The 24056-nt window shown below is 56.8% G+C and overlaps 1 protein-coding gene across 2 annotated transcripts in view; it reads left to right on the top strand.

Annotated features, from left to right (window-relative positions):
* Positions 1–23595, top strand: part of SCAF4 (SR-related CTD associated factor 4) — a 62019-nt gene extending 38424 nt beyond the window's left edge. Inside the window, exons 8-20 of one of the 2 annotated variants that reach the window (XM_084873532.1) lie at positions 946–1133; positions 1470–1584; positions 3101–3265; positions 3621–3694; positions 4186–4376; positions 5102–5202; positions 5617–5730; positions 6693–6849; positions 8103–8260; positions 9705–9870; positions 9952–10038; positions 10237–10362; positions 22408–23595. In XM_084873532.1, the coding sequence (XP_084729658.1) occupies positions 946–1133; positions 1470–1584; positions 3101–3265; positions 3621–3694; positions 4186–4376; positions 5102–5202; positions 5617–5730; positions 6693–6849; positions 8103–8260; positions 9705–9870; positions 9952–10038; positions 10237–10362; positions 22408–23285 (2520 nt within the window). In that variant the 3' untranslated portion in view covers positions 23286–23595. Of the gene's footprint in view, positions 1–945; positions 1134–1469; positions 1585–3100; positions 3266–3620; positions 3707–4185; positions 4377–5101; positions 5203–5616; positions 5731–6692; positions 6850–8102; positions 8261–9704; positions 9871–9951; positions 10039–10236; positions 10363–22407 lie in introns of both variants that reach the window. The other variant, XM_084873531.1, reaches the window with a different exon arrangement.
* Positions 23596–24056: the final 461 nt, after the last annotated feature.

Raw genomic sequence — 24056 nt, 5'->3', positions numbered from 1 at the left:
TTTCTTGTAAGAAGAAGATCTGTCTGCAGTGCACGCTTCTCGTGATGAAGTGTGTGCCGTCTACCAACACAGCAGCGGTGTGGATTGTGTAATCCTTCCTTTCTGAACAGATGTGGTCGCAGCCATGGCTCTGCTAGACATGTGATCGATCGGTGAAGTGCCTTGCTCCTTCTTTTTCTTACGGACATGTCTGGTGACCGGAAGGGAGCGGGAGTTCTGAGGAAGAGGCTGGTGCGCAGGTGGCGAGACTTCTCCGTGCAGCCCTGGCTGTGCCTGTCGCTTTTTCTTCTCATGAGCATTCGTGGCCGGGCAGCCTTGGGCATTTTTCTGTGGGCATTCATAGCATTTGGATAAGATGGTCTTGCATTTTGTACATTCTGCAGCCTGCTGAAATGTGCCCCATTGTTAGGTGTGTAAAGTTTTAAAGGTTTTTTGTCTAGAAACATGGCTATCTCAGTAAAATACATCTATTCTAAACGAATAAAGTAAGCATTTAGACCAGGGGTCCTCAAACTTTTTAAAGTGGGGGCCAGATCACGGTCCCTCAGAGAGCTGGAGGGCCGGACTATATGAACTACTAATTCCTACTGTAACACCTCGGCTGCGCTCACTGCCCAAAAAACCTGGCAGGCCGGATCAGACTCCTCTGCGGGCCGCATGTGGCCCGCAGGCCGTAGTTTGAAGACCCCTGATTTAGACGATGGTCAGAAGGAAAGTACCGCCTGTAAAACTGGGAAAAAAGGCAGAGCAGAAGCTGTCTTTTTCAAGTGGCATTTGTATAACAACGGTTTGTCTCTGAACCAGCTCCTCGGGGCATGTGGGAAATGAGATGGTCCATGGCAGTGTGGTGGCGCTAGAGGTGATGGGCACATCTGTTTTTATAAAGTTTTTGTGCACTGAATGCTGCCGGCATTTTAAAGTGGAATACCAACATTCCTGTTGCAGAAGCTACTTGATCGATTTGATTATGACGATGAGCCAGAAGCTGTGGAAGAATCGAAGAAAGAAGATGCTGCTGCTGCTGCCGCCGCTGCCGCCGCCGCGGGTACCACCTCTGCTGCTGCCGCACCTGCTGCTGTCCCGGCCCCGCCCACTGCTGCCGTGCCCACCACGTCTCCCCCACAGGCGCCCTTGTGAGTCTCCCTCCCTCGGTGTGCGTGGAGTTGGCGTGCTTGCAGGCATAGCACAGGGACATGGAGCAGCACAATCGTTGTCCACATACTGTCCTTGTCTTTTAAACACGGATACTTTGGGGTTTCTCCCACATGAGGAAGGGTCCTAGAAATGTTTAAAAATGGCTTTTATGTTGGGAATGGTGCTGTGTGCCAGTTAGTCTGTGGGCAGATAGACGATTCAGGAAAGTGTTGATTACCAGTGCCTCCTGGAGAACATTCTTGTACTTCTGTGTGAGTGGGGCTTAGAATCACCTGTGTGTTCAGCTGGTAAAAGGCTCGCTCGTGCTTTTTCAGTGGGTATCCTGGAGATGGCATGCAGCAGCCAGCGTACCCCCCACATCAAAACATGGACCCGTTCCAGCCTCCGATGATGGCCATGCCGCAGGACCCCGTGCACCATCAGGTCCAGGTGTGTTTGCTGCCGCTGCGGGTCAGGTCTCCAGGGCTCTCCACAGTCCATCTTCAGCCGTATGATCGGATAGGGAGCGCTACAGCTGCCGGACACGCTGCTGAGCACATAACGGATTTGAGTTGCTTTTTGCTTTAATTTTAACAGGGATGCCAAACACTGCATGCTCCCAACTCACCAGGAAGCATTGTAAAGTAGTCTGGAGCAGGCAGACCCTGGCCCTGCGTCAGGGAACTGGGCCGTTCGCTGCAGCGCTCGTCCCGCGAGGAGCCTCCGCTCAGTGCGATGAGATGCTTTCGCGGCTTTCAGCTCGGCCGGCAGGCGTGGGCTGGGAGTGTGCACGGGAAGAGCATGGCCCACAGGAGGATGCCGGCAGGCAGCAGAGATGTGTTCACTGGGTTTACTTAGCAAATCCTCTTCGATTCTTCCACAGCAACTGAGAGTTGCTTAGGCTCAACTCTGCATTTCAGTTAACGGGGCGTAGAGGGGCATCTGAAAAACGCAAATCCTGCCGGATGGTGTGCTTGGTAGGCAAGGATTGACCCCTGCACCCAGAGGTCACAGTTCAGTTCCTGGTCAGGGCCCACGCCCGGGTTGTGGGCTCGATCCCAGGGGGTGTGCAGGAGATAGCCGATTGAGATGTTTCTCTCGTCACTGTTTCTCCCTCTCTCTAAATTCAATAACACATTTTTTTTTAAAGTGCCGATCCTGGCCCTCCAGTGCCCCAGACTAGACTGGTCTGGATTGTGCAGTGATTCTCTGTACGGCTGGTCCTGGGAATAGACTGGGTGGCCGAGTGCAGGAGGTGCTCAGAGTCTCTCCAGACTTCACTCACCTTACTCACTTCGCTCTCAGGCCACTTAGACACGTGGTAATGGGAAGTTGATACTGATGTTTAATGACTTGTTGATGAAGTATGAAAAGTACTTTATAAGTCTATTTAAAAATATGAAGAAAACCTATGAACTTATTTCCAAATGTTTTAACAGTTACGGAAAGTTTATCAATAATTTAGAAAGAATATTTCTTTTGTGACATTATAATTATATTTGTAAGTGTACTGACATTGGAATGGCACATGAAGAAATATATTAAGTTGTGGTTTACTCTCGTTATTATATTTGAAATCCTACAAGTAGGCATAAAAGAATGAACCTACAAGCCAGTGCTTCTGGCCTCTTTCTCCCCCAAATCAGAGTACCTCTGATTTTAAGTTCAGTCTGTCACATGGTTTCCTCACAATAAATGAAGTTAGGTCTTTAAACATATAAACCCCAAACCTGTGTGTTCATAATTTTAAAATGAGTTGTGGGATTTTTAACCTGCATATATACTTGGATATGTAACAGTTCTTTGACTAATGATAAACTGGAATTTTGTTAATTACTGTTGGGTATCATTGTTTTTCTTTGATAAAAATTAAGGTATTTTAGTTTCATATGAAAGTCGGGGCTTTAAAATTTGGTTTTCGTAGCTGTTGTTTAAAACCTACTCACACCCTTTCTTTCAAACCCAGGTTCCGCTTCCTCCTAACGGACAGATGCCGGCGTTCAGCCTCCTGCCCCCACCGGCGTTCCCTTCGCTGGCTCCGCCTGTGCTTCCTCCAGCCGCCCCTGTGCAGCAGCCGTTCCCGGCCCCGTTCCCGGCCCCCAGCGAGCCCCTCACCCAGAAAGCACATCAGGTACGAGCCCCCTCTCGCTGGTGACCCCTTTGGCTCCCGGGACTGACGTGCTGGTTCCTGCCTGTCTGTCGTTTCTGAATATAGAGAGACTGGCCTTGGACACACATTAGCCTCTCTGTGCCCAGTTTTCGCCTGTAAAACGGGCGTAATGTTACTACCCACTTCCATAAGGTTCTTGGGGATTGAGATAGAGTTCGATTGCTTACTGAGTGCCTAATGATGGCTGCTTAGAACAGGATGTCACCCACCCGACTTCAGGACAGGAGACTTGTAATGGTTTTAGGTTTTGTCCTGTGCCTTATTTATAATTTTCCCTTTTCTCATTTGGTGATGACTGTTTGTTTTGTCTTTATAGGAAATGAAAGTAGAACAGCCTTGTATTCAAGAAGTGAAGCGGCATATGTCGGATAACAGAAAGTCGAGATCTAGGTCAGCATCCAGGTAATTTGTGGAAAATGTCTTCCAGTCCTATGTGTCAGGAGCATAGAGCTGGAGTGGTCCACGTTGGGTGAACAAATAGCACTCGGTGTGCTGGGTGCCCTGTGTGAGATGGAGCAGAAGTACTTGCAACCCATCCTGAGGTCAGAGGTCTTAGCCACATGTGTGCCCTGGGCGTGCCAGGCGCCTGCGTACAGATGGCTCACACGCACTGTCGTTGCCGCAGAGGGGCCTGGCAGAGAGGTAGGTGGCAGCGGAGGCTGCAGGCGTGGAGCTGGCGCAGCACAGGCATCGGCGATGGCACTCCGTAGGCTGCCGGCCTTCCGTGGTTCTTTCCAGTGGACTCCCTGCTGTCGGTCTCTTCCACGGTCACACGTTAAATTACCTGCTGTATGTTTTATGTCTTTTTCAAATTAACACGCGCTCACATGCCTGACAACTGTTCTTCCTGTGCTGTCCGTTCTTCCTCCCGGAAACATTAGGTCACCGAAAAGGAGGCGCTCCCGGTCTGGCTCTAGATCTCGGCGGTCTCGGCATCGACGCTCTCGATCTCGGTCCCGGGACAGACGCCGCCACTCTCCTCGCTCTCGGTCCCAAGAAAGACGGGACCGAGAGAAAGAGAGGGAGCGCCGGCAGAAGGGCCTTCCTCCCGTCAGGTCCGAGACCGCGAGCGGTAAGCTCACCTCTGCAGTCGGGCTTCTGGCGTTCCTCCTGTCGTGGGTTTAAAATCTTCCTGAATGTCAGCAGAATGCTGCTTTATCGCATCTCCTTAGTTTAGTGCACACGCTTGGATTTGCTTTTGCACGTGCAACGGCAGTAAGGAGTGAGTGTGGGAAATACAAATTCTAGCCAACTCCACACACAGTGGGAAGGTTTTATTTATTGTTTCCCCAGAAACACTGATACCCTCTTACTTTTCTAAAGATTTCCTGTTTACAGACGGTATTACCTTGCATTATTTTCCTGAATCTCTGTGTGTGCTGAAAGTATGTTTAACAGAGTGTGCTATACACCAGAGCTGATCTGAAATGGTAACGGATACGGCCGGGGCAGGTGTACAGCTTCGGGCTCAGTAAGCTCACTGCCTGGGCAGGCTCGGCAGGGGGCGGGGCGACCGCACACGGGGAACAGAAGCACTGTGCCGGCTGGGACCCGGGTTAGGACCGAGGCTTCGGTCTGTCCACGAGGCCAGCGTTTTAATGCTGCCTGTGTGTGCGCTGTTCTGGAAGCAGTACCACCGTTTCCGGGATGTTTAAATGTACTGGCGTGTGGGCCTTGCTCCTCAGGGTTGCGGTGTCACGGTGGAACTCGTGCCTGGTTCTCTCGTGGCTTTCTCCCGTCGGGTACAGCGTGGGGCCCTGTCAGGCGTGCATGTTGTGACGGTCGTTTTACTCTCAGTTTGTAGCACTACCCTCTGGGTGGGACAGCTGGACAAAAGGACGACTCAGCAGGACGTTGCCAGTCTCCTAGAAGAGTTTGGTCCAATTGAATCGATTAATGTGAGTGTTTATTCAGTTACTTAATGACCATGGACAGATGTGATTGTCATCCGTAAAATAAGGATTGGGGCCTCAGTTAACATTTGCCCAGGTTTGTAGAACATGTGGCTGAGTTTAGGGGTCCTGGGTCAGTGTTTAGCGCACTCTGCTTTTAATCATGCATCTTTAATAACCAAGGTTAAAACCTTTTTCTAGAAAAGTCTGTATGCAATAAAGCTTCGGGGACTGCGGGCTCGTTAATAACTGGCAATTGAGACCAAACTTAGGTAGCCAGTTTACGAGGTATTTAATCTCGGCGGTGGAGTGCGGGCGTGAGTGGGGAGATGAGAATGGTTGGGTTGTTGGAACTGGTGACTTGTATCTTGTTTTTTGATGTCGTGACCATATTTTCTAACGTGGAATGTTCTGGAGCAGATGATTCCTCCCAGAGGCTGTGCCTACATTGTCATGGTTCATAGGCAAGACGCGTACCGGGCCCTGCAGAAGCTGAGCCGAGGCAACTATAAAGTGAACCAGAAGTCCATAAAGGTACAGTGTTCTTTCTACCTGGGACTTCATTTCTTAAACTGGGCTTCTGGACACAAGCATATTTCATATGCATCTTTTAAGGTTATCAAATTTTAAATGTTAGGTTCATGGTAGAATTTTTATTTCTTTTGTTCAATGTAGATAGAACAGGCCTTCAAGGTATTGGTGCCTTAAATATAATTTTTTTTAAAATACATTTTTATTGATTTCGGAGAGAAAGGGAGAAGGCTAGAGAGATAAGAAATATCAATGATGAGAGAGAATCCTTGATGGCTGCCTCCTTCACACCCCACACTGATTGTGGATCGAGCCCACAACCTGGGCATGTGCCCTGACCAGGAATCAAACCAGGATCTCCTGTTTCATAGGTTGACACTCAACCACTAGAGCAACACTGGCTGGCTTAAATATATTATTTAGTTAAATATTTTATCTTGTCATTTCAAAAATTTTGGATTTAAAGTTTGTCATTGCATCTTAGAATTAACTATGGAAGCTATTCAACGAAGCCAGGAGAAAAGCTGTAGGTGATGGGTCTTCTTCCCTGAGGGCCACACAGTGTTTCCCGTGGCGTCACACTGCCCTGGGGGTGGGCCGCAGAACTGGGGTGGGCCGCAGAGTGCTGGGTGTGTGCTGGGTGATGCATGGTCCCTGGCTTTGGACGGTGGTCCCCTGTGCTGGGTCTTCCAGGGAAGTGGCAGTTGCCCTGATGAACACTGTCTTTTCTCTAACTTTCATGCTGACTGGGTTGGGGGTGGTTGGTAAGGAGGTGGTGCCAGTTAAATTCCCATTGTAAGACAGAGTGAGACAAATGGGCACCGATTTCCTGGCAGCAGATAAGGTACAGGACAGCAAGGCCAGCTGCCCAAGTCTGAGCGAGTAGAATGGCGGGAGCTGAACTCTCAAAACTTAGGCCTCTCTCTCTCTCTCTCTCTCTCTCTCTCTAATTAACGCTGAAGCAGATTGCCTGGGCCTTAAACAAAGGCATCAAGGCCGACTATAAGCAGTACTGGGACGTGGAGCTGGGTGTGACTTACGTTCCTTGGGACAAAGTCAAGCCTGAGGAGCTGGAGAGCTTTTGTGAAGGAGGCATGTTGGACAGCGACACACTTAACCCAGGTAACGCAGCGCTGGCTGGCGTGATGTCTCTGAAAACGTGTGTGTGTCCAGAGAAGTCGTGGGAAGTAAGTGTGTATGGCAAGGAGGTGCCGTTGTCTGGTCAGGACTATTAGAGATGCCAGACCGAGTGGGATTGCAGGGGGAGGTGGCAGCTGCTCTGGGCATGACCTGGAGAGGGACCAGAGCTGATGCAAGAGGAGCGAGGAGCACAGGCTGGCGTGGCACGGGCGGTGGGCTGGGGAGGGGCGTGCAGCGGGAGCTGTGGCAGGAGGGTGCCGGCTGTGGGCAGTGCCGGGCTGTCTGCTCCCAGGCCCCTCCTCCCTGCACGGGGACGATGCCTTCACTCTGCTGTGTGCCCGGCATTCCGGAGGCTCCTCCCTCCCGGTCCTCTGTCCAAACAAGAGCAGACGGGGGCAGGTGTGTCGGGGGACGGCTTGCTCAGGGACGGCCCTGGGACAGGTGTCTTTGTTTTCCCTAACGTGGGAATTGTCATCACAGAACTACTTGCAGGCGGTGCTGAGCATCAGCCTGCTGAGTGTGTGTGTGTGTGCAGTGCCGGCACACAGTGGGCACTTGTTTTGTGCATGTTGCTAATTTAAATATCATCTTTAAGATTAGCATGGGCAGTTCCTTAATAATTAGACCACGGGAGTGTTTTTATTTTTATTATAATCAACATTTCAAAAATTACTTCTGGATTTAAATATTTTATTTTTTAAAATCTTTTTAGCCGAAGCCGGTTTGGCTCAGTGGTAGAGAATCGGATTGTGGACTGAAAGGTCCCGGGTTCGATTCCGGTCAGAGGCATGTACGTTGGTTGTGGGCACATCCCCAGTAGGGGGTGTGCAAGAGGCAGCTGGTCGGTGTTTCTCTCTCATCGACCTTTCTAGCTCTCTCTCTCCCTTCCTCTCTGTAGGAAATCAATAAAATATATTTAAAAAAAAATCTGTGTGTGTGTGTGTGTGTGTGTGTGTGTGTGTGTATATACATATATAAAATTGATTTTTTACCAAGTGGAAGGGGGAGAGAGAGTTAGAAACATTAATGAGAGTCATCGATCAGCTGCCTCTTGCACGCCCCCTACTGGGGATGTGCCCGCAACCAAAGTACATGCATTTGACCGGAATTGAACCCAGGACCCTTCAGTCCGCAGGCTGATGCTCTATCCACTGAGCCAACTGGTTTCAGCTGGATTTAAACATTTTAAACTAACATGGTAAGCTGCTACTGTTAAATGTCTTTCATTCCCTCAGAGTGGAAAGGAATCACCAAGAAGCACGAGAACGAAGTTGCTCAGAATGGAGGGGCGGAAAGCTCCCATGCAGAGCCAGTGTCGCCCGTCCCCAAGCCTTTGCCCGTGCCTGTCCCTCCCATTCCCGTCCCCGCACCGATCACAGTACCTCCCCCACAGGTGAGGGTCCGGGGAGGGCTTTCGGCTTTCCGGTCTGACGTGGATGTGTGTCCACATTCATAGTCAAGATCCGAGTCGTAATGTGGGTTAATTCGTCATATTTGGTATGTCCGACCTGTTGCTTATAAGCTCTGCAACACATTTTTAAACAATGTTCATGAAACCAGACTGCATTCATATTGCCTTACATCTGTCGGATTACAGAATATCTTACACGAGAAGAAACGAACAGGTTGGCATCTCAGGTCTGACATGAGATGCAAACCTGTTCGTTTCTTCTACTCTTTTTCTGTCCTTATTTCCATATCAGATCTTTGTTCTTCGTGGCTCTGGAGAGCTGGATTCGTACCTGACAAGCAGCTGTTTCGAGGGAAAGATGTTTTTAAATCTTTGGTTTGGGTGGTGCTATCATGAATTTAAAAATAAATAAATTGAGTGCCATTTAAGATGAAGGTATATTCTTAGAGAGTCTTCGCTGTCCTGTTACTTCAGACAAAGGGCTGGGTTCTGGTAGATCAGAGCTTCAGTCCCAATCGCATTGACCGCGGACAGTAGCCGAGCCCCAGCACGCTTCCTGTCTGTAAACGTGCAGGCGCCCGCTCCGGCTCCGCCTCTGCCCTCTGTCCCCCGGTGTGAGGGTTGAAGGAGGCGTGTCTAAGGCTCGCAGGTTTCCTGTTACCTCGTCTCAGTGAAAAACCTTTGGGTTAAATGGTCAGTGGTTGACCCACGGTGTCCATATTACCCACTAGATTTTCCTTGTCTTTCAGCACCTTCCTCTCTGTTTCTTACACGGAGTCCCCCGGAAATCCGCACTCACACAGAAGTGGGGCTTCTCGCCTCCTGCTTCAGCTGGGACAGTGACCTAAGGGGTCACTCTGTGGTCACCCTTCCAGAGAGGCCCTTCGTGTCCATTTTAAATGAGAGTCATGTCAGCATTCATTTAAGAAACCTGACTCGTTTGTTTAAATCGCTCATACTTTTTTTTAAACAATAGCAAATGTTTATTCGTTGGGTGTTTATTAGGTGCCAGGCACCAGCACTTAACATGCATTATAACTGTTTAATCCCCATGATTTTTGAGGTTGGCACTTTTCCATTTTACAGATAAACAAACTGAGGTCTAGAGAGTGTACGCTTGCTCAGGTCAGAGCGCCAGCCCAGCAGTTTGACTCTGATCAGATCCCTGTGGAATCCATCGGTGGGGTGGCTTTTCTGAGGTTATGTTCTCAGGCCTCTGGCAGGTCCTGGCAGTGGGTCTGCGGTCCTAAATCAGAGAGCACCCTGGGTTCTGTCCTTGGGGCAGGTACAGGTTGCCACCTGTTTTCTAACCGCAGAGTAAGAACAGATTCGGAAACATGTTTTCCCAACAGGGTGTTTCCTCTGTCTCTGCTCACTGTCGGTGGGAGAGGCTACAAGTGCGGCTTCATTTTCCTTTTCCGCCCAGGTCCCCCCACATCAGCCGGGGCCTCCTGTGGTCGGTGCGCTCCAGCCGCCCGCTTTCACGCCGCCTCTGGGAATTCCGCCGCCCGGCTTCGGTCCTGGCGTTCCCCCGCCGCCGCCGCCTCCGCCCTTTTTACGGCCAGGATTCAACCCCATGCACTTACCGCCAGGTACACACGTGGTTTGCAAAGATGATGTTTTTGGGCTGAGATGGAATGATGCAGCGTGAGTGACGGTTTTTCTCGTCCTAGGTTTCCTTCCTCCCGGACCCCCACCTCCCATAACGCCACCAGTGTCCATTCCTCCTCCGCACACTCCGCCCATCAGCATCCCAAACTGTAAGCATGTTTTCCGTGTGGGCATTCCCCGTGGCGGAGGGAGCGGAGGGCGCACGGGTCAGTACTAGGGTTAGTGTGGCGGGAGAGACGCAGTTCCTCAGCTCCACATGTTGATGTGGTTATATTCCTTAGCTACTATGGCTGGTCTAAGTGAAGACCCTCCCAAAGACTTACCTATTGGAAATCCCATTCCAACAGTGGTGTCTGGGGCTCGAGGAAACGCCGAGTCTGGTGACAGCGCGAAAATGTATGGCTCTGCCGCTCCGCCCGCCGCGCCCGCGAGTCTGCCCACCCCTCCGGTAACCCAGCCCATCTCACTTATGGGTAAGTGCGCTTTTCTGGCCTCTGCTCTTATTCCTCTCCCGATAGTTGGGGGTTTTTAGTGTTTTTTTTAAAAGCTGGTAATTTTGGTAAAACCTTCTCGGAGGCTGTGTGCTGGAGGAAGATCTCCCTCTTAGATGAAGGTGAGCTCTTGTCTTCACCGGGAGTCGCTGGGGCAGCCTCTGTGGTGAGACTGTCTGTCTGATGGACGTTTGGGGCTGCGTATCTTATTTGTATTGGAAAGTGATTGGTCTCTGGGAAGGGGATTGGTAAAAGTCCAAGACTGGCACCACCCCGGTGTCCTAGCTTTACAGAGAGAACATTGCTCTGACAATGCAGGCTTTTCCCTGTCTGGACCAGTCTTTGTATCTTTAAAAACCCTGGACTTGGCATCCTTCTTGGTGGGCTAGCTAAGAAAACGGTCTTCGATGAATGGCAGTGAAGTGCTTTGCTGCCTGCGTGGTAGGCCCCTCCGTTCCCTCCTGCTACGTTCTCTGGGCTCGGCTGACAGCGGGACCCTGGCTAAGGTGGAGGGTTACACCGCCCAGCTGGGAGGCCTTGGCTGGCTTCCTCCAGTTACAGATGGACACATCGTGTCCTTGTCACACTGGCCATCTTCTAAGGAAGACACTGCCGCCCTGGCCCTGGCCCTGCCAGGTACAGTTAACCCGACTCCCAAGGGGCGGCCACTCAGTCCTCCGGGTCCAGCCCCGAGCCCTGTGTGCTCGGAGGGGCCCTGTGTGCTCGGAGGGGCCCTGTGTGCTCGGAGGGGCCCTGTGTGCTCGGAGGGGCCCTGTGTGCTCGGAGGGGCCCTGTGTGCTCGGAGGGGCCCTGTGTGCTCGCGAGGGGCGCGCACTGGCCCTCGGGCGGGTGAGACTGCAGAACGGTGGGCGCTGCAGGATTTTCCTTCGCACCCGCACCTGTCAGGACTGCTGGGAACTTGTCCTTCGTGCCGTTCTACACTTAATTAAAACCAATTTCTTTCTAAATGGCTTGCTCTCTTGCCTCTCCAAGACAGGGTTTTGGCCAGTAATAAACTTGACTGTTTCCCTTAGCACACAGGTCAGTAATGGTGAAAGAGGATGTGGAGTTAAAATGTGTCGCAGGTAATGGGCAGTAGTCGTCGTCATGGTGGCAAGTGATTGGTTTAAGGAGGAGATTGCTCAAGAGGCCTGAACCCGGACCCTATGATAGGAGGAGCGTTGGGCTGGCAGCTGTGGGAAGTTAACATCTGTGCCCCTCAGTGTGTCTGTTCTGTTCTCATATTTGTAATAAGATGGTTCACAACAATCACAGCATCTGAGTTGGATGGACTTTTCTGATCAACCCTTTCTTGCACCCCACTCTCCTGTTGTGAATTCTGAGTGCAATGGAACGCTCTAGTCTAGTGCCCAGAGGTGCTGGGCGCCTGAGGCCATTTGCAGAAAGAAGCATGTGTGCACTCACACTGACCGAGTGAGAAGATGCCATTCTCTCCCGAGCCTGACACCCACCACTCTCCAGCGCCCCTGAAGCCTCAGGAGCCTGCCTCTGGCCTGACATCAGGTCGTGAAGGTTCTGCTCTGCCTGGCGGTTTGGCTCAGAGGAGAGAGCATCAGCCTGTGGACCAAAGGGTCCCAGGTTTGGTTCCAGACAAGGGCATATACCTCAATTGCAGGCTTCTCTCACGCCAATATTTCTGTCTTTCCCTCTCCCACTCCCAAAAACCAACGGGAAATGCCCTCACTGAGGATAAAAAAAAGATTCAGCCCCTTTTTCTCATTGCTTCTGAAATATGTAATTTAAACTCTGCATCCAACATGTGAGACAAAACACAGACCAAAAGTTGGTTCACTTGAAAAATAAAATTAGTAAGCTAAGCATTGCTAGAAAAGTAAATTCCTTAGGGGTTATTGTTACCTGACATACCTGTTTGGATGCTCATCTGTTCATTCTCCGCTCCTCCCCCCATCCCCACGGGGACAGGAGCTCTGAGCGGGACATGGGTCCCATCGGCAGGTGGGGGCGGTCAGCAGTGCCATGCTGCTTGCACTTGACCCAGGTGATCCTGTAACTTTTAAAACACAGCTTAGGCATTGAAGACGGTTCCAAACCTGGAAAGGTTAAAATTTGACATAAACATGAAAACTTGTTAAAATAAGTAGTTTTTACTAAAGTGCAGTTCCAATCAGAAGGAAAGCAGGGACATGGAACGCTCCGAAAGGCTCCATGCAGTGACCGTCCCGAGAAACGGGACTTGGTAAAGTCTGGAGGGAAGGCCGTTCCCGGAAGACTAGCCCAGCGCCCTGTGCTGGAGGCAGGCAGGGGCCGCGGGCGCCGGGGGCAGCGACGGGCACAGCTGATCTTGCCCGAAGGTGGACGCGGGACTCCGGTGCTGCACTGTCCTCTGTGCGCCCCGTTCCTTTCTGGGAGTGGACAGAAGTGGGTGCTGGGCCCCAGGATAAGTCGGGGTGCTGGTGGTGTTCCTGCAGGAAAGGATGATGGAAACGACTTGCCGCGCAGTGCTGGCTGGGCGGGTGTAAGACACGACCACGGGTGGGCGGGCCACGCCGAGCACCCTCCCGGGCCACTCTGCCCCTCAGTCTCTCCCTGTCTGGAGGAAGGGCTGCGTCTGGCAGGCAGAGGGAACTCACTCTGGGGGCGGGGGCGGGGGCGGGGCGGGTGGACTAGGCCAGGTGCCAGGGCCACGCCCACGCACAGCGTTGCCCTCTGGCAGCTGGCTGGCTCCGGAGGAAGTGTTTGGGGCGTGGGGGGGGGGGTCGTAGCACAGCTGATGCTCGTCTCTTACCAGCAATGAGCTCAAGTCGTTCCACAGTGACGGCGCCTGTGTCACTGAGAGCTTCACCAACCAGGTCTTAGTTTCTGACATAACGCAGCGGCAGGCCAGGCACCGGGCCAGCAGGCCTCCCCGGTCTGTGCTGGGCCTGATGGGCGGCGGGAGCAGTGGCGTGCTTTACGGGTGGTTTGGCTTGAAGGATTCTGATCTTCAGACTTAGCGTGGTGTTGGTTTGGGACCATGGCCTCCTGCTTTGGGGGTTGGGGTTGGGGGGGTACCTACAGAGCCACATGGTGGAGAACTGAACCTTTTAAGAGTCTGAATTTTTATGTAGCTGGCAGTCTGAAAATATAAAAGTGTTTGGTGCACAGTAATATAACAATTCATTATGACTGACTTAAAGAACTTCCTTCCAGTCCTCACGGCTCCTGGCAGCTAGAACAGCTGGTCAGTGAGAGTGGAGGCTGGCAGTGCTGGCCGGCAGGAGAGGAATGGAAGGGTGGTGGCAATGGAGTCATTCTCTTTGCTGTGTAAGTGCCAATGTTTGCTTCTGTATGACATGTACCTACAGCATTGTTACAGCGCGTTCTCATTAAAAGTTCCCTGTAAATGTGAAATGTGGGCCACTCTGGTCTTCCAAACAATAAAAAATATGCAAAAAAAGTTTGTTTGTGTTACGTATCTCTACTGTTACCGATATATCAAAAATGACTTTTCAAGGAGAAACTACTCTCAGGTGGACTATTCGTGGAAAATTAGAGCCTTTTTTCTGGCCAAACGCCATTAATGTTTAATATGCAGAGTCTCTCCCAGCTTCGGTCCCCTGCGGGGGGGTGGTGGCACTGACACTTAAGAATGGGGGTTTGTGGGCCTGCTTCCCACTCGCCCCTTGTTTGTCACCAGCCAGAGGCCGATGTGGTCCGCCTTGCGGGCCTGCCCTCGCCGCCGGGCACACTGGGCACAGGGCTGGTGCTCCCGTGCGGACCCGGAAGGAGGTCGGGGCAGCACTTGTCTGCGGAGTGCAGCACCTGCATGCTGGGTTCGCTCTGTGCGGCCTCTGGCAGTTCTTAAACTGCCGCCCAGGTAAATGACTCCACCATGGATGTCTGCAGCTAACTGTACAGTTGGTGTTTGATTTGTAGTGATTGTACTTAGATTTCTGTGCCCAGAACTTTTTTATAGTTACTGTTTTTAACATTTAAGTCAGAACATTAGAGCACCAGTGCACTAGTGTGAGGAACTTTCAAAGGAAGTGAGTTTTCTTTAATGGTCACATTGAATTTCCTAAATATAATTTTGCATTTTACTATTCACTCCGGCGAATTTTGCTGTGATGTTTGGTTCTGTTAAATTGTAAGCTGGAGGGCCTGCCAGGTGTTGGGTTTGTACCAACAAAAGCCGTTGGCATCCTAGAGAGCGGCTCTTTTTTGGAGCTTTTAAGGGACGCCGCACGGTATTCTGTCGGCAGGAGGTGCAGAGCGCTCCCAGCTGCTCATCACGGCCTTCAGGCAGTGAGCGCTCAGACAGCGCCCAGCAGGTGCTCCGCCCGGCGTGGCCCGAACGCACTGCACTTCTCATAAGGTGAAGCTCCCAACAGAACTAACCCGGAGGGTCTTGTGCAAACACTGAGAAGCTGCTCCTCACGGGGCCGGGGCCTGGCTGCCTGCATGTGCCGCCCCTCGTTCACCCTGGAACAGCCTGGGGTCCGGGCTGGGCGTTTGGTTAGACAGAAGAACTGCAGGTAAGATTTGTTCTGCCCGCTAACATGACAGTAATCTCATTCAGGGGTCGGTAACTATACTTCAAGCTTCTGAGTTCTGGTAGCACAGCTCTGAAATTGCCGTCACAGCTGTGGTGTTTGCTGACCATGGTTACATAGCGATGACTGCGCTACACAAGCTGGAGGTCCAGGAAGCGACAGAGTAAACGGAAATGATCAGACAAAACCGAGTGCACATCATTTTGTACAAAAACTGAGTCATTTTAAAGTGATAATAGTCTCTCATTTCTCTCTATTTGTCATTCTGCTTCTCATGCATTAGATTTTACCCAAGTGTACCTTCTGTTAAAAATAGATCTCAGTATATTGCATTATAATTGTTGAAAACTGAAATTTCTCTTAAAAAATCCAAATTCTAATAATCTCATATACACTAGGTCCTTGGGTCACATCAGAGATCCATTCCTACAGCGACGTAACGCGATTTAAAAAAATATATATATATTGATTTTTTTACAGAGAGGAAGGGAGAGGGATAAAGAGTTAGAAACGTCGATGACAGAGAAACATCAATCATCTGCCTCCTGCACACCCCCCACTAGGGATGTGCCGGCAACCAAGGTACATGCCCTTGACCGGAATCGAACCCGGGACCCTTCAGTCCCCAGGCTGTGCTCTATCCACTGAGCCACACCGGTTAGGGTGAGGTAACTCGATTTTCGTCGTAAGTGGGAACCCACCTACATAAGCACCTCATCACTCACAGGGAGCACAGACACAGCAGTAATGAAGTGAAATAGTAAAAACAACGTAAAGGGAAGATGACAATTCCTGGCCTTTACTTGTGGTAAATAATAAACAAAGCACATATGTACATACGTCGAAACGACTGAACTTTTTTTTTAATAAACGGAGAGGGTGAAGTGACCATGAAACGATACACGTCGAGTCCGACATAACTGAGGACTGTGTATCATCTAAAGTGTGCTTTAGTTCTCTAAAACTTAGCTGCTTATCCTTCTGTCTGTGCCTCATATCGGAAATGCCTGGGAGTCAAAACAGTTAAACATATTGGTTGGCGGACCCGGGCGAGAGAAGGCCAGTGTGGGCTGTACTGTTCGTCCTCTGAAGTCCGGCGTGAGGAACCCGGTGAATAGAGCCGCACCGGGGCCGCGGGCCTGGGGGAGCGGGGGTGGGCTGATCTTCCCCCGGAGCGGGAACTTCCGTGAGGATCCGCCAGCTGCCGCGGTGCCGCCCTGTTGGATCCACTCGGCACAGCTAGGGCGGCGCCAGGCCCTTGGCGGCTGTGGGGAGCCTCGCCGCCCGGGCGAGCCTGGCCCTCGGAGGGCCTTCTCCTCCAGCGGGTTGTGGCCTCCGCCCCACCGTCCCCGGACGCCCCCGGCGTGCCTTCAGCACTCGCCGGAGCCGCCCGCCTGGCCCTGGAGCCGGGTCCGGAGGGAGGGACGTGGTGATGAGTGAGTCTTTTCCCGGAGACGCGGAGCGTGAAGCAGGAGCCGTCCAGGGCGGGGGTGTCCCCGGGTTGGATGCGCTGTGGGCACAGGGAGACGAGGGGGTGTGGAGAGGTGAGCTCGGAGGGTGTCGGGTAGAGAGACGGCAGAGGGGGCCTGAGAGAAGGAATGGCTCCTCGGAGGGCCGCGGTGGGGAGGAAGGGAGGGAGGGCGGAGCGGTGGGCACTGGGTTTGGAAAGGTGGCGGAGGACCTGGCTGTGGGAAGTCTAGGTTTGACGAGGGTCATCATCCCGTTGACATTGTAAGGGCCCATGGCTGTCCCGTGGAAACCAGGGTGGCAGAGGCCGGTGAATGCTGCCGAGTCGGAGGTGGGGACATTGGGGAGGGCAGGGACGGCGGAGCAAGGGAGCCTGAGGGGGTAGCAGGTTACAGTGCAGGCGGGGGAGCCCCTGGTCAGCACAGCCTCCTGCAGGTCACTGAGGAGGCAGGTGCTCGGGGCAGGGAGTCCAGCACTGCGAGCTTGAACCCTGAGCACTAACGGGACGTGCATGCTGGGAACTCGCCAGGAGCTGTGTCCATCAGCCACGTAAGGACCCCGCCCCCACCCCCAGCCCCGTGCAGGAGACTGGTCCCACTTTACAGAAGGGGAAACGGAGGCCTACAGTGGAGGGGCCTGTCCCCAGTCAGCTCTCGGGCAGAGCTCGAGGTGGAGGCCGTGGCCTCCCACCCACGGGTTAACCTGCCCCGTGGGGTTCTGTCCCCGTAGGACCCGGGCTCGGCCATAGGTGAGGGTCCAGAGAGCTGGGTCGGAGGGAGAGCCCAGCCCTCGGGCCAAAGGGGACGTGGCAGCTGTGTACAGCAGCATGAGCCTGGGCGCCCGAGTGGGTCCCCTGGAGGGCTGGTCCCAGCGGGGCGGGGAGTGAGGGATGGGAGACGTGGGTGGTTGGGGCAGCTGAGGTTTTCATTCTGTACTCGGCACTTGTTACACGGGACTAGTTACGGGGACTAGTAGAAGGGCGTGGCCGAAAGGAGAAGCAAAGCCAGGGAGTTGGTTTGTTTCCTGTCTGAGAGGTGGTGGCCTTAGTCCTGTGTCTGGGACCCCCGGAGAGGGCGGTTTGGTGGCCTCACTCGGTGTGATGGAGATGGTGCAGGGCAAGCGGAGGGTGGACGTCTCTTCCTGGAGCCTCTGTTTTTAACGATGAGCCAACTGGGACGAAAGGGTGTCCCTCGGACGCAGTGTGACTTGGTAATAACGGGGGCTGGGTGCCCGCAGACGCTCCGGGTTTGGTGGCAGACACGCCGCAGCCCGCGCGGCAGAGGGAGCTGGAGGGGGTGGGGTGGGGGTGAGGGGCGCTGACTGTGCTGTGGGCCCCTGAGTGCGCGGCGTTCTGTCCACAGGAGCGCACACGCCCTAGACACCGCCGTCTGTCCGCCGTCCGTCCGCCCAGCCGGCGGCTGCGGGAGCCGGGAGGTGCGGGAGGGCCTCGCCTGGAGCTGTGGCAGCCGGCTCCGTGGCCGTGGCCGTCTCTTACGGCGGCAGTGGGGACCGGTCCGGAAACCCTTCGCTGTCTCCTCCGCTGAGCTGAAGGCACCGGGCCCTCTGCTGCCGCGGCTCCATCTCGGGCGCCCTGTCTGCCGCTCCACTCCGGCCGGTACAGCGGTCAGTCCGGGCTCCGGCCCCCTCTCCCTGTCGCCCGCGGCTGCAGTCACTTCTCACTGAGGTCCCGGCCCCTCACGGCCATCCTTCCGTCAGAGCCCTGTTCCCCGGCCCGCCTCGGGGAGACCTTCCCAGGAGGCTTTCCGGTGGCCTCGCCAGACCCGTCGCAGGAGCCGCCGCCGGCGGGAGCTGTGGGCCTGCAGCGGCCGCCTCAGCAGGGAGGTCTGAAGGGGAGTTCTGAGCCGGGGCCGCAGGCGGAGGAGCGGCAGGACGGCCGTGCCCTGGACGCCCTCCGACGGGGGACCGGGCGCTCGGTGGGCAGGAGGCCGAGCTGTCCTCGGCGTGTCCTGCTGGCGCGGGAGCCTGAGGGCCCGGGTCCAGGCGGTGGGTGGGCATCGGCTTCAACCCCGTCACAGCTGCAGGGGCCCTGACGGCTCAGCCTGCCCTTTGACCTTGGCATTCCGGCATGGACTCAGCCCTGACGGTCTGTCACAGGTGGGTCTGCTTCCTTCCTGCCAGGCGGGTCCCTGGGCGCCCTGCCAGCCTCTGCACCTGCCCCTGCGCTTCCCTGCCCTCTCTCCGGAGGCGGCTTCACCCTTCACGCTTAACCCCTAACCCCGGGCCTGGCCCCGCCAGCGGCACTTCCTCCCTGCAGCCTCCACCGCCGTGGCCAGAGCGCGGGCCGGTTCGGCTGGGCTTCGGGCAGAGCCTGCTGGGCTGGCGTGGTCCTCTGTCCACAGGACTCCCGCCAGGCACCGGCCGTGGCTGCCTCACTTCTCCCGTGGTGCCCTCGCCCCGCCCCTCCGCCCGCCCCGCCCCTCCGCCCGCACCGCCCCTCCGCCCGCACCGCCCCTCCGCCCGCACCGCCCCTCCGCCCGCACCGCCCCTCCGCCCGCACCGCCCGGCCATCTCAGCGCTGATGTGCTTTCCTCCCACATTGACCCGTTTCTCTCTCGAGATGTGCGGCTCTTCCCTTTCCCTCGCCTCAGAGGCCGTCACAGGCTGTCCGTGGGCTGTCCGTGGGCAGCAGTGTGGTGATGGCTGGGTCTCGGGGACGCGGGAGGTCTGAGGAGGGGGAGAGGTGGACCAGCCAGGACACAACAGGTATGGGTTATGTTTAGTCTTTTTTTATATTTTATTGTTATTGATTTCAGAGAGGAAGGGAGGAGAGATAGAGAAACATCCATGATGAGAGAGAATCACGGATCGGCTGCCTCCTGCACGTCCCACACTGGGGATGGAGCCCACAACCTGGGCCTGGACCCTGACCGGGAATCGAACACGGGACCCTTCAGTCCGCGGGCCAACACTCTGTCTACTGAGCCAAACCAGCTTAGGGCTGTTCACTCTCTTAACGGGCGCTATTTGGACGCTCCCAAACAATTAAAATAGTAACAGCAAGGGTCCCAGGTCCCAGGATTAATCATGAGAAGGTCACCAAAATGTGACGCAGACGGGAGCAGAGGCAGTGGCAGTGGCGCTGCAGGCCTGTGGGGGCAGGGCCGGCACAAACCTTCCCTTTGGGCGGCAGGAAGGCCATCACTGCCAGGGCAGCAGAGACGGTGTGCCGGCGGTGCCGGGCGGGACCTGTCCCCCAGGATGGCTTGGGGACTCTGTGCACCACCCTGTCTGCAGCGGGCAAGCCCTCCAGTCGCAGCACATGGCGGGGGCCGGGGTGTGTATGTGTGTGTGTGATGAAAATGTTCCCCAGTTGTCTGTGGAGGTCACCCAACCTCGAGGAGCCAAAAACCCCTGGAAGTGTGCACCTCACCTGAGTGGACGTGGGCCCTTACGTTTTATGAAACGGCGAGAGCTCGTTGGGAACAGACGGGCTGAGAGCTGTGGCGTGAAGTGGATTCGTGAGGCGGGAGTGAGTGAGGAGGGGAACGGGGCACCGGGTTACAGGCTCACACCAAGGCCGGCCGGCAGGCGGGTGGGCGGGCGGGCGGCCCCGGCCAGCGCAGGCAGCTGCGGAGGAGTCGCCTGTAGACCCCGCGGCTGTGGTGAGGGACCCGGGGCTCGGGCGGGGGGCCTGGAGGACTGAAGACGGCTCCCAGGCCGTCAGACGGGTGGGAGAGGAGTGAGCACCTGGAGACGATGCTGTTCTTTGTAACGAGGAGCCAGGCTCCTGGGCCGTGGAGGCAGGGCATGGTCCCCGCCACCAGCAGCCGCCCTGCCCTGCCCCCCGCCCCCCCCCGCCCCCCCCCCCCCCGCACGGAGCCAACCCTGGCTTTTCTTTAAAGATCCCACTTGAATGTGTGTCCTCTGGAAGGACACTGGGGTCCCTCCGAGTGTCCAGCGGGAACCCTCGGGCCTCGCCCACACCCGTGCCCTGGTCTGCACTCTGCTGAGGCCTCCGGTGCACACTGGCTGCAGGCCCTGTGACGCCGTCCGCTTGGACAGCAGTGACCTCTCACCTGGATGCTTCACCCTGAACCCGCCGGGCCGGCTCCAGGGATGCCAGTGGAGTCGGGGTCACTCTGGGTCAGCGGCCGGGGCCGCAGCTCCGCCTCGGCCGTGCTGCCCGGCGCCTGCGCTCTTCGGCCGGCAGGGGCAGGCTCCTCGGGGCCGACACCTCCCTTCCATCTGTTCTGGGTGACTTCCCGTGGAGCTCTGGGTTCAGAGCCGTCCCGCAGAGCCGTGCCCGTGGGCCTGCCCTCCGTGCCCTCCTGGAAGGCCCTCCCAAGGGAGCCGCGGTCCTCCCTGCGCAGACTTCTCCGCTGCTCCTGCCCCTGCGGCCGGGAGGCCCCGCGCTCCCCGAGGGGCCAGTCAGTGAGCCCTTCGTCTGGCCGCGTGGCACCCGTCTCGCCTTCTGTCCTCAGACGCTCGCTGCACGCTGGCCCCGGCTCCGGCCCCGGCTCCGGCCTGCGTGCGGCCTGCTGTCCTCCCCGAGGCCGCAGTCCTGGCCGGTCTCCCCCCCCCCGCGGTCCGTTGTCACCTCTCCCCCCGCGCTGTGTTCCGTGTTCTGAAGGGAAAGGCCATGCGTGTTCTGTGCCCGCACACGGGACGGCTCCTGAGGGGCTCGGTGCACATGGGAAGCTTGTGCCTCCAGGACCCCGGCCGGGCTGTGTGCATGTCTTTGTGCTGTGCACATGTCCTTGTGCTGTGCACACCGTTAGCGGCGCGCCCCGTCCCGTCTCCTTCCCAGTGAGAACCGGAGGCTCAGCCGGCACCCGGTCCGTCTTAAACGGAACACGGCTCCTGTTGGGAAAGCACACGCCGCTGCACACGGCAGTCAGGTCAGGCGTGTGCGTTTCCCTGTCTGTGGCCTGGATACCACGTGTGGGCGGTGGGAGCCTTCTGTCCGGGGTCTGTAGGATGGGCCGGTTCGTGAGGGCCAAGAGGACGTCCCCGATCCCAGCACGGCCACGGCCGAGGGCGGGCGGGGGAAATGGTCTGTCAGCCTGGGGCGGTGAGTGTGAGCCGGAGGGGCCTGCGGGCGCAGCCTGGGCTGGGATTCGGGGAGTCACGGCTCCTTCCTGGGGCCGGACAGGTCAGTCAGTGCCTCCTCTGAGACTCACCGGACCCAGGTCTCTGGTGACTCGGGGCTCGAGCCCCCGCCCTCGGGTGGCCTCATTGCCAGGGCCCCGCGCCGCCCGCCTGGGAGGAGGGGTGGGAAGGGAGTGGTTTGCCGGGGGCCTGAGCGGCGGAGTGAGCGCGGTGCTTGCTGTGCGCCGGGGTCCCCGCGTGTGGAACCGCGTCCCGGCGCGCACCCCGGCCAGGCGCCCCCCGGTGGGTGTCGTGCTGTCTGCCCTCAGAGAGTCGGGTGACGGCCCTCCGGGCCCTGACCAAGGCCCCGCACGCTTCCCTCACCAGGCTCCGTCTCCATGCGTGGGAGGGCGTGTGCCCCATCACAGCGCCGGGCGGTGCGGCCCGCGGGACAGGGGCTCGCCCTGAGCAGCGGTGCTGAGGACACGGGAGAGTGTCTGACGGGAGCGGAGGGGCGGGTGTGGGGCGCTGTGAGCGCGCGGGGGCTGCGCCGGCCCGGGCACTGTCCCCTGGGCGCGGCACCGGCCGTGCTCAGCGGCTCTGCGGCCGTGCTGAGCCACCTGCAGTCCCCATGTCCCTGCGGCCTCTCCGGCCAGTGTCTGCCTCAAAGGAAGGGTGTTGCCCTTCCCTGGGCGCTGGGGCCCCCTAAGGGGAGCTGGGGGCCCCCCTAAGCCTCAGGGCGCCGGGGCCTCAGTTGTCTGGAGTGAGTGTGGCCAGCCCTCTTCCCGGAGGCGGTGCATCCATTTCCCGGCCTCTGCTCGGGGGCTGGTGCGTGCCGTGCGCCGGCTGCAGTTTAACACACGGGCATCTTCCCGACCACGGGGCCTGGCTGACGGTGGAGGCACTCGGCGCAGTCTGGGCTGTGGCGGGTTTGTTTTGCTCCGAGCTGCACAGGAGGGGTCTCCTTCCTCGCTCACACCCTCTCCTTGCCTTCCAGGTTCGCAAGGAGTGGCGCCCGGGCCTGTGATGGGGCTGCAGGCCCCGTCCACGGGCCTCCTGGGGGCCCGCCCCGGGCTGATCCCCCTGCAGCGCCCGCCGGGCATGCCGCCGCCGCCCCTGCAGCACTTCCCGCTGCTGCCGCCCCGGCCCCTGCCGCCCCACATGGTGCACCGGGGCCCGCCGCCCGGCCCCGGGGGCTTCGGGATGCCCCCGCCCCACGGGATGAAAGGCCCCTTCCCGCCGCACGGCCCCTTCGTGCGGCCCGGGGGCATGCCGGGGCTCGGGGGCCCGGGGCCGGGCCCGGGGGGCCCCGAAGACAGAGACGGGAGGCCGCCGCCCACGCAGCCCCAGCAGCAGCCGCCCGCCCAGCAGCCGCCCCCCACGCAGCAGCCGCCGCCCTTCAGGAACGACAGCAGGCAGCAGTTCGGGTCGGGGAGAGAGCAGGAGAGGTTCGGGAGGCGGTCCTTCGGCAATCGGGCGGACAGTGAGCGGGACCGCTACGGCAGCCGCGGCGACGAGAGGGAGAACAGCGGCCGCGAGAGGCGGGAGTGGGGGCGGAGGAGCCCCGAGCGGGACAGACACAGAGACGCCGAGGACAGGGGCCGGCGGGCTGGCGGGCACCGCGACCGCGAGAGAGATTCGAGGGACAGGGAGTCCCGCCGAGAGAAGGAGGAGGCCCGGGCCAAGGAGAGGGCCGACGGGGCCGACAGGGCCGCCGAGCCGCCCCCGGCCCAGGCGGGGGGCACAGACCCCGCCCCGGACCTCGCCAAGGGGGCGGCCGAGCCGGCGCCGGCCCCGCCTGCCGAAGAGCGGCCGGCAGAGGCTACCTCACCCGCAGACCCGGAGAAGGCCCCCGCGGCGGCCGAGGCCCGCTAGCCGGCGGGGGGCCTGGGCGCCGTGTCCAGTGCTGTATCATACTGCTCCGCTGGCGCCCGGAGTGACGGCGGCGCTGTAAGCAATTGGATTGCTCCCTTCTATTTAAAAATAGCCACAAAATAACAAAAATACTGAAAATACGAATAAATATTACCCTTTTTGCTGTAACTTTTTTAAAGTTTTGACTTTAAAAAGTTTACAAATCGTAATTAGAAGTGCTCTCTATTTTTTTTTTTTTTTTAATTTAAGGTTAACCGTGAAAGCTCCTCAGCAATAGGGATGTTTTTAATAAACTCTATTTTCGTAACAAGTGTGCTGTGTGCTGTTCTTCGCGCCCGCCCTGCCCTGGGCGAGGCCGCTCACCCGCAGGCTGCCCCTCGCCTGAGCGGGCTGCTGGAGGCCATTGGTGATGCCTCGCCTTGGAGCGGCTGGAGCATACCATGCACGGTGGTGGCTTACGCTTGGTTTGCAGTTCAGCCAGGGTTTGTGGGTTTGTTTTTTCAGGGTTTTTGCCGTTGGCTCTGCGGTAAATGTGCCGATTCATTTGTAGAGACTTTGCTGGGGAAGCTGAGCCATCGCCCCCGGTTGCCCGGTGTCCTTACTGACAAGGCCTGCGTTCGCTCACCATCCTCCGTGCTCTCCGGGGATGGAAGTGGAGACGAACATGTTTTACGTTTGAGGACTTGGATGCAGCCTGTGAGCCCTGCCTGTTGCCTTTCTTGACAGGTTTTGTGAACTCCTGTCTGGGCAGGGGTGGACTCGGCTTTCTGC

This window comes from Pipistrellus hanaki (assembly GCF_964339955.1).
Source record: "Pipistrellus hanaki genome assembly, chromosome: 2".
Taxonomy (NCBI): Eukaryota; Metazoa; Chordata; class Mammalia; order Chiroptera; family Vespertilionidae; genus Pipistrellus; species Pipistrellus hanaki.
This window is presented reverse-complemented; position numbering and strand designations above follow the sequence as displayed.